At 42.5% G+C, this 17,637-nt stretch overlaps 1 protein-coding gene across 8 annotated transcripts in view; it reads left to right on the forward strand.

The window, feature by feature from the left end:
• The first annotated feature begins 6,591 nt into the window (after positions 1–6,591).
• Positions 6,592–17,637, forward strand: part of unc13bb (unc-13 homolog Bb (C. elegans)) — a 67,857-nt gene continuing 56,811 nt past the window's right edge. For all 8 annotated transcript variants that reach the window (XM_031855486.1, XM_031855488.1, XM_031855490.1 and 5 more), the window contains exons 1-2: positions 6,592–6,849; positions 14,388–14,417. In XM_031855486.1, coding sequence (XP_031711346.1) covers positions 6,828–6,849; positions 14,388–14,417 — 52 coding nt within the window. In that variant the 5' untranslated portion in view covers positions 6,592–6,827. The remainder of the gene's footprint in view (positions 6,850–14,387; positions 14,418–17,637) is intronic.

The following is a 17,637-nucleotide window of genomic DNA, read 5'->3' on the forward strand; positions in this document are numbered from 1 at the left end:
TTGGTTTCTTACCTGCTCCCAGGTAGCATTGAAGACTGGTCGACCATCTTTACACAATGCTGACGGCAGCCTGCGGCTTGCCCCACATGCCGACTCCTGTCACCATGCAGAACTCAAGAGCGCGACTGTGTCAGCTCCACAGTTCAAACACTCACCGTCAGCATTGGCTCAGAGAAGCCAGGGCTACTACCTGGGTGTTGAGTGGTTGAAGATACTGAGGTTAATGAGGTTGGCACAAGCCATCTGGCTCTATACATAAGATGACACGTCAACATTTTAATTCTGTGATGGAACACACATGTTCCATCCAGCATTCTATTCTGTTCTGTTCTAAAGGGCAGATAATAATAATAATAAATTGCAGATATTTTAAATCATACATGCAACAAGTCACCATAAAAGTTTAAACTGTTGCAAATAACTCCACAAATTATCCTTTTAACATTGTTAAGCTGTATATGTTTGCAAATTCATATTCAAATGCTAATATATTGCATCCCGTGTACTGTATGGTAACTATAGCCACACCCAAATCTCACCTGCACCTGAGTTTGGGAATTAGTCAGTTGTTGGATTTAAGACCTTAAAACCGTTTTGAACTGAATTATTTGGTGGATAATAGTTATTAAGACAAATAAGTCTTTCATTTTTTCGACATACTATACTATGAATTTTTTATGACTTTTTTCGACATGCTAAACTGACTTTGTTATGACTTTATTCAACATGGTATACTATGACGTTTTTAGGTTTATTTTTTTGCAGAGTGGTGTCCAAGTATAGCAATGTTTTTTTTCCCTCAACTTTTCATCCTTCAATGTTTTGTGTTTAATGATCATCACATCTTTACTGCAAGCATGGCCTGTTAGTTGCATGTGTGGAGAAAGCATTGTTTTTTCTGTCGAACAAACTTAATGCTTAATTACCTAATGAAATACTTATTATTATTCCTGAAGTGTTTACAATCCGTCTTATGTGTTCATCTTCTTATCTCCCTGACCGTTGATGGTTCCTCAGAGCTGTTGGATATGTGGCAATGCTTTGATCTGTATATGGACTGATTTAAAATCCTGTGTTCTACAAAGTAATCCTCATGACTCGGTGTAGCTGCTTGTTGACAGATGCAAAGCTGTTTTAAGCCACTACACATGTTATATTCACTATTTAAGAAGCTTCACATGAACTCAATATGACCGAAGTTGAACCAAAAAAAAAATCTCACAGTACAAAAGTGTCACTTTAGATGACTTGACTCGGAGCAGTTCACACAATCCTGCAGAAGAATGACAGCAAACATCTGTAAATAAAGAAACGTCCTCATTAATTATCTGTGTTTACACAATAACACACATTACTTGATATATATATTTATGTCACTAACAAGGACCACGGCAATAACAGTATGAGTTTCGAGAGGTTTATTGCATAGTGGAATGATTGTTAGATTCAAGAAGCGGAAGGGGTCGAGGGATGAATAGATATAGTTTAGGGATGAAGGGATGTGGGGTAGAGGGATGAAGGGATGTGGGGTAGCGGTAGAGGGATGAAGGGATGTGGGGTAGAGGGATGAAGGGTGTGGGGTAGCGGTAGAGGGATGAAGGGATGTGGGGTAGGGATGAAGAGATGAAGGGATGTGGGGTAGAGGTAGAGGGATGTAGGGATGTGGGGTAGGGATGAAGAGATGAAGGGATGTAGGGTAGGGGTCAAGGTAGAGGGATGTAGGGTAGGGATGAAGAAATGAAGGGATGCAAGGAAGAAGAAACGAGGAGGGTTTGTAGAAAGGAGGTTAGGCGATCGATGGGGGACCGTTGATGTCCGGCGGCTGGCGGGAACGGGGGGAATGGAGACTGTAGGGTGGGGGCCGTCTCTTCGGAAGCTCCGGCGGTGCAGAGTCCCCTGTTGTTCCTGTAATCCTGCAAGAGAGAGAGAGAGAAATAGGAGGACAAAAACGGGGTTGGGGGGGAGGGATGTGAAGACAGAGTCGAAGAGGAAGTGAACGGGTTCGTTGTGCTTCAATAGTCTGTGCAGAGGAAATGAGCTGTGTTCTGGTCGTGGCCCTCTTCCTGAACTAAGTTTATAAAACTACATATAAGTATATATGCTCATACTCATCTTTTAGTCCAGCGTGGAAGGTAGCGGCTCAGGAGGTGGAGTGAGAGAGAGGAAAATAGAAATAAGGGTAAGACAAATAATATTGTATTCATTGAATCAAAGATACTAAATGATTCATATAGTAAGTAAGACGGAGAAATAATCTTTGAATGACTTTGAAAATGAATGAAATTATTTATGAACAAATAGACGTAGCATACAGTTTGTAGGTATGTTACATAATATGACTTTGTTTTTATATTGTAGACTATTCTAGGTCACTTTCCCAACAAAACAGAAACTCCTACTTACTTTTTCCGGCCAAAGGGAACACAATGTCAGCCCGTCCCATCGTAGAGTCAATCCGAGTCGCTCTCTTTGGACCACCTCGGCCTCTTCGCAGCAGCCTCCTCCTCCTCCTCGTCGTCGCTCTCTTCCCTGCGTCGTTTTGTGAAGGAGTCCTCAAGGCCGACGACATCGATCTCAGGGTCCTCCTCCTCTTCAGGTAGCCCATACCTGTACCTGTCAATAATACACTCAAAAGCAGCATTAAAAGCGTCACCATCATATGGGTCAGCGTTAGGGTCAGCGTGAATCAAAGATAGTAAATGATTCATATATTTTATAATATATTTTGATGCTCATACCAACCTTTTTTGTCCACAGTGAACAGCAGCAGCTCAGGTGGTGGAGTATTGTAAAAGTTAAGTATGAGACAGAATGGTTAATAAAACAATATTTCAATTATAAAATAAACATACTAAAGGCATAAACAGATTAACATTATAATACACTGAGCTATTTCTAACTGTGCCTTTACATTATAGATTCTAAATCAGAAGCTCTGACTCACCTTTTTTGTCCACAGTGATGGAGTGAGAGAGGGAACAATAAATCATCCTAAGTAACACGGACAAATAATCTTTGAATGACCAAATAAGAAATTATTTATGAACAAATAGACGTAGCATACAGTTTGTAGGTATGTTACATAATATGACTTTGTTTTTATATTGTAGACTATTCTAGGTCACTTTCTCAACAAAACAGAAGCTCCTACTTACTTTTTCCGGCCAAAGGGAACACAAACATGGTTAGTAACACAAAAGATCTTTGAATTATTGAATTAAGAATTTAATATATTTTAAATGTTACTATACCTTTTTGGGCAATATTATTAAGGCAATTTTAACCCGCAGACTTTAACCAAACTGTCTTTGGGGAGTATCCCTGGTCCCGTTTTCATGAGGTTTGCTCGTATTGGATGTTCTGTATTTAGGTGTCCAGCGCAGTGCCAGTCAATTTTCAAGCAAAGGTGGTAAGTTCCTCTTGTCACATCAGCTTTCAGTGACATCTTTAGTGTTGACCTGGAGAGGATTACAGACACTGAGGGGGATGCATGACGTGTGTGATTCAAGCACACCCCCCCACTGTGCAGACTGCAGACCAACCACTAGGAGCCACTGGTGCTGTAACAAGAAATATTGTGCTCATTGGAACACCGATCAAGCTAAAGGTTCCTTGCCCTGCCAGATGCAAAGGCCGGCCCTCAGGGTTAAAGTGGGACAATCCAACGGCCCCAGTGCAAGGCGCTACATGGGGTGTCATCAGCCCCGCCAGATGCAAAGGCTACCATGAGAACCACTGGTCCTACTTCGATGTGGACTCAGTGGTTATAACTTCCGCCAAATTAGTATGAACGAGGTTCTGTGGAGAAATTAAACCCACACACAGTGCATGCTGGGAAGTGTGCTTAACAACCTCTCTGAATAAGTTGATTTGATGAGTTTAGTTCAACAATTAGTTTTACATTTACTCAAAAATGCCTTGTATAAGTTCTGAAATGTTTCAACAACTAAGGAACACAAGTTAACAAAACGTTCTGCAGAGAGTGATGGACTTTATTGAGCTTTGAGAAGAGCAGGAGTTGAACGTGGAGGAGGAAGAAGCATCTCTGATGCACAGCTCTTGTGCCCTTGTTCTTGATCAGCTCCTGGTAGATCTGGAAGTCTGTGAAGTCCACCAGGGCCTGAGGAAAAAACACAAAGAAAATGTGTTGTGTGAATATATCATACAGCTCCAAACCTAGATTAAATATTAAACATTTGAGTTTACTCCTCAGATATAACAACTTAATGAAAACAGGTTTAATCATTTCTGACATGCATTTATAATCAGATGAACTAAAAATACATGGACAGATAGTGAAACATCTCATATAATTGTGCATTACACTGATAACAAAGCATTGTGGGAGGAAGAAGAGCTCTTTCTGGTGGATGAACCGTCCCGTTCTTCAGATAGTTTCATGTTGATGGCTTTGTGTTCTTCCTTCACTCAACATGATACCTGTGAGGAGAAGAAGGTGATTTCAATTTAAACATGAAGGCAGCTTAAATTCTTCAGGCCAGGCCGACTATTATGACACAGTTAACTATTTGCAATCTAAAAGGGTATATTTACCATTGTGAGTGCATCCTTGGCCTCTGCTCTTTCACTTCTAGGTCTTCACATGGCAATAGGAAAGTTCCTCCTTCACATCATCAGGATACAGATCATCTTCTCAAGTCCGTTCGCGATGGAAAAAATAAACTACTATTATCTGTAAATATTAAGAGGGAATTTGTGCTTAGGTCATCAATACGGGTACATTTAATGAATTTCTGTTCATCTGGCAATTGTGGCAGAATCTACAGGTCTCTCAATTCCCTGGTGAACAGCTGTCTCCTGGGTCAGAGAACAGCTTTTGTTTTTCTCACCTTTGGCGTCTGATCCCCAAAAACAAGATACTAGTCTTCCATGATGGCATTTCACTGGCGTGCTGTGACATAACACCCTCTCCCACTCCGCCCCCTGGCGATTGAGATGGCCTATTGGCGATCTCGAGTAACCCCAAATGGATGACGTGAAAGTAGAAGTGATCACCCAACCTTTATCCCATCCAGTTTGGAGAACAAAATGTAAATGAACAGTAACCAGGCAACAGCTTTCCTCCTGTTCAGGGCTCAATACAAACTAGGTTTTGACCTCATATGTCAGCACAAAGGTTGTGCTTCGTTTTTCTTCTACCATGTCATCTTAAAATAGCTCAGATACCCAACAAAAGAACAGTATCCTGGTCAGGTTGAACTCATGAATTCACAGTGATGGGATTGCGTCCTTCACTGGGCAACACACCCCCGACAAAAGAACAAAGACACAATAAATAGAGGTTTGCTGGAAGAGGCTGTAGGTGGAGGTTTGGGTTGCAGATGTCCACCAGAATCTTCAAGTGGAGGTGGAGTTGCAGGTTAATGGCAGGGACCATAGGTGGAGGTTCAGGCAGACTGATAGTATTTGAAGGAGTAGACGGAGGCTGGAGGTGTCTGGTGAAGGCTCAGGGCTGGAGCTGGACGAGGCTGGAGGTGGAGCAGGTTTCCAGGGGTGTCTTCCAGGATCGACAGGTGGAGGCCAGTAATGTAGATTGCTGTGGAGGGCTGCAGGCTGGAGGATTCAAGTTGCTGGCAGAGGCTGTAGGCGGAGGTTTGGCCTGCAGCTGTTTGCCACAATCTGCATATTTACAACAATATCAGTGACAGTGTAGGTCAAATATTTAAATAGCCCACATTTGATGAGAAGGGGAAAGATCAAAAGAGTATGAAATAGAAAATGATGACAATTTTGAAATACCCACAGTTCAACTTTTTGTCTCCACTCTTTCGATTAAACGATTGAATAAAGTCTTCAGGACCAAATGCAATGACTCACTAATTACACAGGGTGGTGCTGTTGGTTTTGTCTTTGCTCTCTTACAGTGTATACTTTACTCCCTTTTACAAAATGTAATTTATTGTTGTGTGGGATCCTTTGGGTTATATCATGCGTGTACATAAGACACCTTAGCATGGGGCACATATAGTGTCAGCCTACGTTTGATCCTTAGGCTATATGTCTTCTTTTTTATTAAATTATTGAGTGGGTTGATAATCCTGACCTGACTTGACATTTCAGCAATGATTTTGTTTTTATAGTATGCAGCAACTGTAGCTTGATGCAACAAGTTCCAGTAATATGTGGGCATGATGCATTGATAAGATACATTCGAGAATAATTAGAGAATTGTGAAACTAAGAAATCAGTGAGGTTATGTGTGGTGCAGATATTATAAGAACAGTCAAACGTTGTCATTTTTAAATTTATACCCATTCACATTCACATAAAGATACATTTTTGGGGAAAAAGCAAATTATGAATGAATTTAACTAATTTTGAAGCCGCAGGTAAAGTAAAACAAGACAAATGGCAGCTATCTTAATAAAGTTACAGGAGTTTGGTCTCCTTACAATTTGTTTACGTCACCCGATTTCTTCCTCCAACCTTGTCCCTCTCAGCGATTGGTCAGATTTCTGCTGATTCAAACGGCTCCGCCCTCCAGCGCGACGCTGCATTCTCATTGGACACCACGGACGCCAGTAAGCAGGTGCCTCGACCCCGCCTTTCCCCTCTCCTCCGTGCCCTCAGGTTGTTCGTCAGTCTGTGAAACCTGTGATGAGAGTTTTAATAATGGCGTGGCCGTGGCGGGGGGCCGCCGCTCACTGCCCAAGTCCAGCACCGGAAAACCACCTGTAAAAACACCCGTTTCGGAGCTTACCGGTGGTTTGAAAAAGTCATTTAACCGCGTGCAACGATGCCGGACGGAGTAAATCTCAGCTGAGAGCCGCAAAACTGTGTGAAACTACTGGAAGAAGCGCTTTGCCATGTCGCTACTGTGTGTCAGAGGTGAGTTTAACTTCTCTTCTTATAGTATTTCTTCAAGTGGTTAGAAACGACACGAAGTGTTTCACACGTAAAAGTTACAAGCGGAGTGTTTTTTATATTCAATCTGATAATGTCAGTGAAATCTTGCAGAGCAGGTTTTCTGGCAGGATGCCCCCCCCCCCCCCTAAAGGGACAATAAAAGTGTCTAGGAGCCTACATTCGTCCTGTCGTGATTTAACTTTTATTTTTATTTTTATTTTTTGTAAACGCAGACTGTAAAGCATCAGTCGCATAGCTGTTAGCTCTATTTTATCGGAGTTTTCCACAGACTGCCACACCAGCTGTTAACGTTAGCCCATAACTGATCCAGCTATATTGACTTATAAATAATCACAACAACAGACAGTATACTTTATGATCAGTGTAGGATGATGAGTTTAAAGTAAGAGTTATGCATCAGGAGATGATATATTGATGGCTAAAAATGAAGGGTTATTTGATTTTTAATTAGTCAGCAGATGCTTAAAGGGACAGTTCACCCTGAAATCAAAAATACTTATTTTGTCCTCTTACCTGTAGTGTTTTTCATCGAGGTAGATTGTTTTGCTGTGAGAGCCATCACGATACATTTTAAAAACTCAACAGCAATGTCTCTATTCCAGAAATCAAGACCTGATTACTCAAGATCGTCCTTAAACCTCGTAATGAGTGCTTTCATGTAGGAACTATTTTCATTCTATCGTAGTTGCAAGTGGAACCGTCCCTTTAAAATCCCATCGACAGCAATGGTAATAGAAGTACGGGTTTGTGTACTATTGCTGGATATTTTATCTTGGCAGCCAAAGATATTAACAATGAATATATGATAACGATAAGAGCAGTTCTCTTTAGCTCTTTAGTTCAGAGGATGACTAGAAGACGTAGCTTTTACTATTCCATCAGAGAGAGAAAAATATGTTCATTATGGGTTATCCCCTCCTCCAAAAAACTGATACTATGTTTTTCTTTAGTGGTCCAAATGATAATAGTAACAATGTAACTATTGACCTTTATGTCTAGATTCAAAACCAGTTCAGAGTCTCCCTTCCATGGACATGTTTATGGGTAATAACAAGACTAAAGCTGGCCGGGTTAACACTAAACAGAAGTCGGAATCCTTGCTGCCCTAGCATCCTTTACCGCAGCAGAGCGCATTATGCAACATCCTGTTCTGTGCCAGCGAGCCAGCATTTTGGTCCAGTCTGTAATGATGGAGCCACCCCCGACAAAACGACGTGTGATATCTTCTTTTTTCATATACATTTTGGCATAAAGGGTTATTGTATTTGTTTAAAAAAAGGGCCTAAATATAGAAGAAAACTTTTCTTCTTCTTTTTTTCACCCTCTTTTAATTTTTTGGAAATGAGGATATTTATTTTAAACTCTTATTAAACAAAAAAAAAATCTTTGAAACATAATTTATAAATTAAGGCTTTTTTAAAATATTGAGGATGATGCAGGAGATGAAATCTTGGGGGCGTCCCAGAATTCAAAATGATTCCACCAGACGGGCGAGCACTGTACCGAGACTCTCAGGGGGGGCGGTCAAATACTAATTCTTATTATACAGTTTGTGCCTGACATGTATGAGTAAATAACTGAGAGTATTAGGCCTTTATCCCCCAATTTGTTTGATTGAAAATACAGGACTTCATACACTCCTAATTCTCTTCAAATATCCAGATACCTCCACTCATGCGTGCTTGCGATCCAGCACACACCTTCTGTCATGATCGGACGTTTCTTTAATGCTTTTGCAACGTCGTCACTCTACATTTATAGCTTGCTTAGCTCAGTTTTAGCAAGAAAACAAACGCATTAACACCATATGTCAATGCTATTTGGGATGTTTTTCAGTATGGTTGTCATCAGTTGCGCTAAAGACGAGCTCTCGCTAAATAGCCAACGTTAGATGTTACCCATTAGTCTCAAAGAAACGTCGCGAGTTCAGCGTCGAGCCTCGTCTCTTTACTCGGCCAAGAGCTGTCTCCGTACTCTTTGTTTTGCTCGGGGCAGCTCTCCGTCTTCGTCCTCTCCTGTTGGACCGGGACGCTACAGTGACTCACCGTCGCCTCATCAGGAACAAGTGGTATTGCAATACACGACGGGGCGGGGGCTAGCTGGTTAGCACGCTCATTTCAGCAGATATCTCTGCAACGCTACACATGGACGTCTTTGACGTAACGTCAACACTTTCAACCAATTGTTTTTAAGTTCATCTTTGGAATGTTTGAACTAAAATTCTGTCTATATTTCAGACAATGCACCTTTTAAACATTGACCATTCGGCCTTTATTGTGCGATGTAGCGCCACAGCTCGTTCTCCCTGACCCTTAAAACGCCTTATATTATATTTCATAAAAATGTGATGCTGGAGGACACTTTTTTTATATTTCACAATAGGCATGGTGCCTCCAATATAAAAGGTTGCAGGAAGATTATTTATGTTACATTTTTAAAGATATAATTAAGACTGACCGCACATCAGCCACTCCACATGTGGCACTAAAAGAAACTGCAGTGATCAAAGCTGCAGCAGGTACACAACACGTGTTGGGAGTGTATGGGGAACACAAAGTCCAACAGAATATCAATGAACCTGTCTGTGCCTTTTTAAAAAAAAAAAAAAAATCAAAGTATATTTCTGTGAAGCCTTTAAACAACAAGCCTCAAAAGAGATCTTGCATCAATACACCAGGCTGAGAAAGAGAACAGCTCCTTGCAGGGAAAAGGTCACAAAAGAGGCAAGTCAGCTCGGCCCCTCTTGCTTCAGAAAGTTCAGCCCAATGGTGCCGACAATCAAGAGTTATTGTGCCAAAGGGCTCCTGGAGCTCGCGCTCAGTCCGTTTATCGATCGCGGTCGTGACAAACGTCAGCTGGCACAGGAGCTATGCAGCCCGGAGATAACGGAGGGAAAGGGTGCTTGGGAAAAAAAAGGGGGTTGTGTGATTAGCCAATGACGTGACGCATCCCTCTGATTGCACAGCTTTACAATGTTGCTTATTTATTGGGGAGTCGAGATGCCCTATCACCATGGCGATGTCTTTGCACAACAGATAAGTGGTTGCCCTCACGAGTGGACATGGGGGGGGGGGACTCCTGCTGCCGCCGCTGATCAGGCCAGGGCTGACTGGACGCGTGGCTCACATGGACCCTGTGATGCAGCAGTGTGGGAGCTGTACAGAGTCATGACACGTGACCACTCCAGTGTAGAGAGGGGTAGCTGGAGTACAGGTTAAGAGCTCGTACACACAGCTAGCGGACGGCAGCTTTTGTGGGTGGTCTTGGTCTCAACAGGGTCTCCTGCAAGTTTTTTTTTGAGGGAATTGGTCGTGGATTGAGTAGATGGTGGTATTTTCTCCACAGGAACAGCAACAACGCACATCACTCGCTACCCGATCCGTACATCCTGCCCGGTCGGTTCAGCACATGTGCAAGCTAGTACTACGCACCTGTGGGTAAACACTCTCGTGCACCTTGTGTTTTTCCTCCCTAATAACGCTACGTTGCGAACAACAAATCCGTGTTGAAATCGGCAGGAGGAGAGCTAGTTAACGTCAGCAGCTAGCAGCTGTTGGGCAGCACAGTGTAATCTTGTACAACTTAGTTTTCTGGCGAGAGAAACTTGAATAAATACAGTTGTTTCTATTAGTTGTTTATCGTCCGACATGCAAGTTCAGGTATCGGTATCGGGAATGGAAAAAAGGGTGTTGGAGCATTTCTTGTTACATTACATAAGTGTTTGCCAAGCAAAGTTTTTAGTCCTTTTTGATGCAAGTAAGCTAGCTCCATGCTTCCTACATTGGTCCTAGGGTTCTATTGGCTCAGGATGTTTCATGCATCACCACGCCCTTTGTGTGCTCATTCTTCTATTTTCATAAGGACATATTAGTGATACTCCAAAAGGGATGTAGCAGTTCTTTGTCCAGCACACGCTCCAGGATTAAGAACACAGTAGCAGTCAACACAACTGCAGCAACACTGTTTGCGTGGAGCCTGCTGACTTTGGCTCCGTAGTTAAGTGAGTAGTCGATGAGATACCACAAGAAAACAATGTAATAAAGGATGAGAAACAGAGGCCCCCGCAGGTCCAGAAAGGATAGAGCTGCAGGCAGAGTGGTTGAGTGTAGCGAGCGGCAGAGTAGTGGAATTATGAGAGGCAGAGGCAGAGAGAGCGCTTAGAGATTGTGGGAGTAATCCCCTGGCCATCTGTTGCTCCCTCTCTGCCTCTCTGCCTCCTACACTGATCAGATCCCACAGCCAGCACCAAGCGGAAGCTGACTGCAACAGTAGTAGACCCATGGTGTCACTTCCTGTTCCTATTGTTTCCTGCTCTCTGCCTCACCTTCCAGCTGATGATGTCCTTTAAGTTCAAACAAAATATATATGTTGGTTGTTGTCCAGTTTATTTAAGTAGTCAGACGGGGCAACATTTATTCTTTGCTATGCTGTGGTGAAATTTCAACTTTTTAATCAAACAATCAAAGTAGACCTTTTTGGGAACTACACAAAGTTTTGTTCTCTTATGGTGGAGTAATATCATGATCCGTGTGACTCCATGGTGCGTCTGAACCCACATACCTTTCCCCCCGTCGAAGCTTTGACATGACGTGGTAGGAAAAGCACAGATGTTACACAGAACATGATTGATGGCGCAGCGTCCCTGTAAACCATGACGGTGTACCAGTGAGCCAGTATACACAGCACCAGGACCGTGAAAGGACGCAGCGGAATGTAATTCAGCCATCATTTATTTTATAATTTACACCTGTATGACATGCCAACAATATTTGTCTAATGTGAAAAAGGCCCATGAAGCCCAATCGGTTAACATGGAGGAAAAAAAGGGGAAAATGTGTTGAAGGGTACCATCCACCCTCCGGTTCTCCCTCAGGTAAAAACCGTTAGCTTTGTCAGCACGTTTGCCCGTGGTTTATACTGTTAGCACCATTACCTTTGAGACGACGGCTCAGCCATCGCCTCGTTGAGAGCCGGCAATGCTCCCAATCTCGTATTATGCACCTTTTAAAATAAGGTGTAAGCACATAACCGTTAAATAGTTTGCTCCTGAGATCTTATATCATTCTTGTTTTAAAAGCTACAGGACTATTTATGAATTGACGTCATACGCTGCATGTCTGAAGTTGAACAACCAAAGGAGTGCTCCAGAATCAACTGACCTAAAACATGCACATGCTTAAATAGGTGGAGGCACAGTAGGTTAATAGGGTATTTGTGCAACTCGCTTTGCCAAATAGTGAGCTAAATGGCCTCTAAAGCCATGGAGGGCCCAGCACAGAAATGATAAGCATCGGTTTCCACTATTATGGCCCCCCCTGGTTTATTGCCCTCTGCTCTGTGTCCCACAGTTGGACCCTATGGCTGAAAGGCCTCAGTGGAAAGCCAAAAACAATATCACACCGCCGGTTTCCCTCCACATTTCACTGCTCCCTTTCCGCTTCACAGTACAAGACAGGAAATGCTTTGGAAGAAGTGACGAGTTCCTCTTTTTTTTTTTTTTCTCCTCCTTTTGTGATAACGTGTTTTCGCCACCACCGTTATCCAGAAAGACAAACACTGGGAAAAACATTTTTGTGGCTAAAATTGGAAATCGCTGTTTCAGGAAAACCCAGTAACTACGTATCTCTCCTGCGTAGTCGTTTTAAGGCATGTTACATGAAAATATGAAAGCTTCATTTGTGCCTGCATCATCCCGTCCTGCCCATCTGCCGCCGTGGGGCTCCGGAGCTTTAGGAGTTTATATGCCTGAACACATATCCCGGCCACAGCAATCACAATTAATCCCCTGCAAAGCGCTCCGCAATCCCATAAACGTTATTGTATGCATCAAGGGGCTAAAGATGATCTAAAAATACACCCAAATACACCACGAGGCTTGTTTTCCCGCTTAAATATCTTTTTTATTTTAGGTTTTACGTAATGGCCGCTTTTGCCAAACATTCTTACTTTTGCCATTGTTTTGCCATTGTTTTTTTTGTGCGTTTTCTTTACCAGCTGTTGTGTTTTGTGATACAGCTGTCTGGGCTTATGTTTCTTTATTTCTATTAAAGTTGGTATTGTGCAATCAGATCAAAATGCATTCGTCATGATCAAAATGTGGGCGCCGATCTTCAGTGTATTATTTTCCTCTCATGTCAGGTGAAAGCTCTCACTCGATGCAAGGTTTATGTTCTAGCTTGATGACAAATATTACAACGCTCTAATTTCTAGGGGTGGGAATCACCAGAGGGCCCGCGATACGATATTATCACGATACTTAGTTCACGATACGATATTATCATGATACTGCGATATTATCACGATACTGCGATATTCTGAGTATTGCGATAACATAGGCCTATATTGCGATTTATTACTTTTTTCAACTTCAAATTATGTCCCCAAAGGAAAACTGTGTCAACATGTTTTATCAAATAAGATAAAGTTTTCAGTCTGTTCATCTCACTTCAATAATTTTTATTGCAGCAAAATAGGATTGACCAACAATGTCATAAATGTTGCATGAATCTGACAAGCTGAACTGTTTGTATTACTACATAGTCCAACTTAACTAAATGCAAATGTGTGGACTCAGTGTATGAACTATAACTTATATAAGTAGGATATAAGAATTATATAACTCAGTATAACTTGCGATGCGTGGACGTCGAGGGCAGAGAGCCAGTTATGCGCTGCTCTCTCCCCATGAGCCTGGCTACTGTTGGCAGATTTAACCCCGTTGTGAGGCCAGATGTCTCTTTGTTTTGACCAACTTCCTACCAATCACGCTGACCCGGGACCTTTGCTGACCTCACCAGAAAACAATTCGGCACCATCTAGTGGACTGAAAAAGCAATTGATTTGATTTTTCTAGTAATTATTATTATTTTTTTTTAATAGTTTATATAATAAAAGATCGATACTTGGCGTCCGTGTATCGATACAATATCGCCACGCGAAATATCGCGATACTATGCTGTATCGATTTTTTCCCCCACCCCTACTAATTTCTACCCGAGCGTCCACGCTTCCCTTTGGGAGAACAACTTCCCAAAGCTACACATCAAGAAAGTACATCTGATGTCGGATGAAGATCATTTGAAGAACTATTTGCCTTGTGAGCTCTAGCGGAGGTTCTGATTATTGACACCGGGTTTTCACTAAGTGTTGCATTTATAGAAGAATAGATTGTGTATCAGTGAAGCTTAGTTCTGGATGTATTTTCTCTTTATTACAAAACGTTTTGAAAAACAAAGGGCTCATCCATGTTGATAGAGCCGCACACGGTGTTCTTCAGCTTTGTCCGCATACAAATGAATCGGTCGGGCCTCAATAACACGAGATCCTGTCTGCTGTTCATGACTCACGGCCAGATGTGTTTACAATTTCTGGCTTTTTTTTTCCCTCCCACCGCTGCACTCGAAACATCAGATGCGAGCGGAAGAATCACGTTTCAGTGGAAACATCCCCATCCCACCGATTGGCCTAATCCTTGTTTTTGTTTTTGTTTTGTGTTTCAGTGAAAAAAGCCAAGCTCCAAGGACCACCAGGTGAGTGCTTCTGTTTTCACTTTTCTTATGAATGTTTGCTGTGTTCGTCTGTCGTCCTCGTTGAGTTTTGGAAGCCTTGAAGCTTCCCGTTCAGGAGCCGCATTAATCAGGAAACGGTGTCAGTACACGTCACGTGCACTCCAATGCGGGTTTATCATTCGAATTCTGTTGAGTCGACGAAAGCTCTGGGTTGATTTTTGCATTATGTAACTCCAGTGTCCTTCTGCACAGGTGAGCTTAGATTGGTGGCCGCTAAATCCAAATCCACCTAAGCAAATCCCCTCTAGTGTTCAGCCTCCCGCCTCCCTCTAAGCCGTGGGACAGGAAACGCACTATCATTCTCAGTCCCCGACTGAACACCCACCCCCCCCTCGGGGCTAGCTGAGGATAATTGCTAAAGTTAATTAAACTGCAGTGGGACTTCCCTTAGTCCCTCTTCCTTCACCTTTTGGGAAAACATAATGATGCCTTTACGGTCATGAGCGTCACGAGCGCTGAGATATAGTTTGTTTTTTTAGATCGTCAGCCTCTGCTGGCCTTCTCTGCCCCTCCCCCTCCCTCTTGGCCACGCCACATGTGACACCTGTCCCAGAGCAAACATCAGGGGAGTTCAGTTAAGCCTGTTGTCTCCCTTGGGTGAAATGTAAAGTCACGCTTTTTTATTTTTTTTGTTGGCTACAGGACAAAGTCCGTCTGGCATGACGTTTAGAATACCAAAGGTTATACTTCTACTGTTAATTAGTGCAGATATGTACATGTTGCCGTGTGAGTGACATGAGCACTGTGCGTATGAGAAGCCGGTCTGGGGCCGCCTTCTTGCTTATTTTAAATTTTTTAATTTTTAACATTTATTAGAGGGACATTTCTTCAGAATTCGGGCACGGTGACAGGTTCCACTGTGTTGTGATGCTGCATATTCCTGCTGCCTCAGGTTCAGGTTAGAACATAACAACATAATCCGGGCACTTGTGATTCCTGATCACCCTGACTCAGCAAAGGGAGACGTGGGATTTATTAGAAGAGGCCTCAGAGTTTACACAGGGCTGGTCTGGGATGTGTGTGTTTGCCCTGCACTTTTCACCACACCTTGGGTTGGACAGCTCTCAGGCCTCACGCTGAGCCCTTCCTACAATGACTTGTTTGTGGAGAGTACTGCGTGTGAAGAAGTGAAGGTGCCCTTGGATGGGCTTTCCACTGATTGCCAAGGGAAACTGGGCAATTATTGGGGATTGATAAGGGATGTGTGTCGCTGGATTTGTGTGAGGAAGTCCGAGTGTTTGCCTGCACACATTTTCTGTCAGAATTTAGATTCCTCCCAAAAAAACCCAAAACACAAGCTTTTTCTTGCAACAATCCTCTATTTAAGCATCCTGTTCACATTCTGATCAGTCCACAACTGTTGTGTAGTGAAGATGGAGAAACGTCTCCGTCGGTGGTCCCAACCAAATGTCCTCCTAGGTTGATGTTCTTGTGTCGCATGCAATATAGATGAGCAGTCTGAATTTGAAATGTCAGCCTTCCAGCCGCCTGCGTTTCTTTGACTAATTTATTGAAAAACTCATCATCACTCAATAATGGATGAAGATGCTCGACCGAGGGCTCGGGGGCGAGTGGGTGCTTCACAAAAACATGAAGAGCGCAAGCGGGGCGCCGCATCATTCCACAACTCTGCCTCCTCTTTACGACACACACACACACACACACACACACACACACACACACACACACACACTGACTAGTCTGTGTGTGTGTGTGTGTGATGGAGAGAGAGAGAGAGACGTGTGTCACACACAGAGACGTGTGTGACGTCATGCATCTCAACACGTTACTTTACACATTATTATGATCATCATATTATTAATATTATTGGCATGTTATCAGTCACTTCTGCATTATTATGGCTATATAATTATGAAGTGAGCCTGAATGAAGTACGATAACATTGTTCAACATTGCTTTGACAGGCGATAAATACATAAAGATGAAAGTGTTTGTGTATGAGATTTGCTTTCCCAATTAATTTCAGTCTGGTTATCTTAACTGGATTATAATTGCATCACTTAAATATAACTTGGCTAAATGTTGATTCTAGAGCAGCAACAGTAATGTTAGAAACATCAAAGTCACGATATGAACTTATTAATATCTCATTAATGTCTGTATATGATAATCCGGAGTAAAGTTAGGAAAGAATAAACAACACAGACATCGGTGGGTATCAGTCAATATTATGTGAGGATCATGTGATCGGTCGCGTGTGTGGGTGTGGTTGTTTACACAGTTTGGAAAGCAATGTTTAAGTCTGATGTTGCCTGATCCCACTCACTTCCTCTCAGTTAGGCACACAGCTTATTAATGACATGGATGATAATCGGTCGATGACCAAAGCCCGGGTATCGTTATCGGGACTGAACAAGTTGGATCTCCGCATCCACAGAAAACAGTTTGCTCTTCTTTAGTGTATTGGACGCTGTGTTTGGTTAACAGCTAACTCAACCAGTATAAGATGAAGTAGAGAGAACTCAAATTATAACAGTTACGATGCCAGAAATCATAAAAAAGAAGAAAAAAAACAAGTGGAATCGACACATCCAACATTTTCACAAGTGTTACCAATGTTTGAAAAATAAAGGAGGCTCTACGTGCTATATATAATGAGCTATTCACATTTTTACAACCTCTCCTTTCGCCAGTGCTCTGTGTTCAGCAGCCTGCAGTTCAGTCCAAGTTTCACAGAACTGTTGTCACGTGACTGTTGGTCTCTGGCGAGTCAGTCATGTCTTCCTAGTAGCGCAGAGGAGCTCCGAATTTTATGTTTGTTACAGAATCTTGTTAAAGCAAAGGTTTATTCGGGGCGAGAATTTAAAATGAGTCATTTAGAATAAAATGTTGTCGATGAAATATCACAATTTTAAGCTTTGTTTTGGTCACGTTTTCTGACCGAAGCGTTGGTCACACATGATGTGTTCGAGGACGTTCCAAAAGATAAAAATCGGACGATTGTGACAGTTTTTACAGCTTCTGGCTGTGATAAACTCTTTAAAGGAAACATGCTTTTCCAGGTTTTGGGGTCGAAAGGGTTAATGTGATGTTTTTGCGGACAGATCCAGTATGTCAGGCTTTAGTGTGCAGGCATACACTCAGTGTGTTGGTTTTTTTCCGGGCAGTTATTGCTGCTTTCTCCTCAACAGTGCAGATTGTATCAGCCACATTGTGGGCA

The sequence above is a fragment of the Anarrhichthys ocellatus genome, unplaced genomic scaffold (assembly GCF_004355925.1).
Source record: "Anarrhichthys ocellatus isolate YVR2014 unplaced genomic scaffold, GSC_Weel_1.0 scaffold16, whole genome shotgun sequence".
Classification (NCBI taxonomy): domain Eukaryota; kingdom Metazoa; phylum Chordata; class Actinopteri; order Perciformes; family Anarhichadidae; genus Anarrhichthys; species Anarrhichthys ocellatus.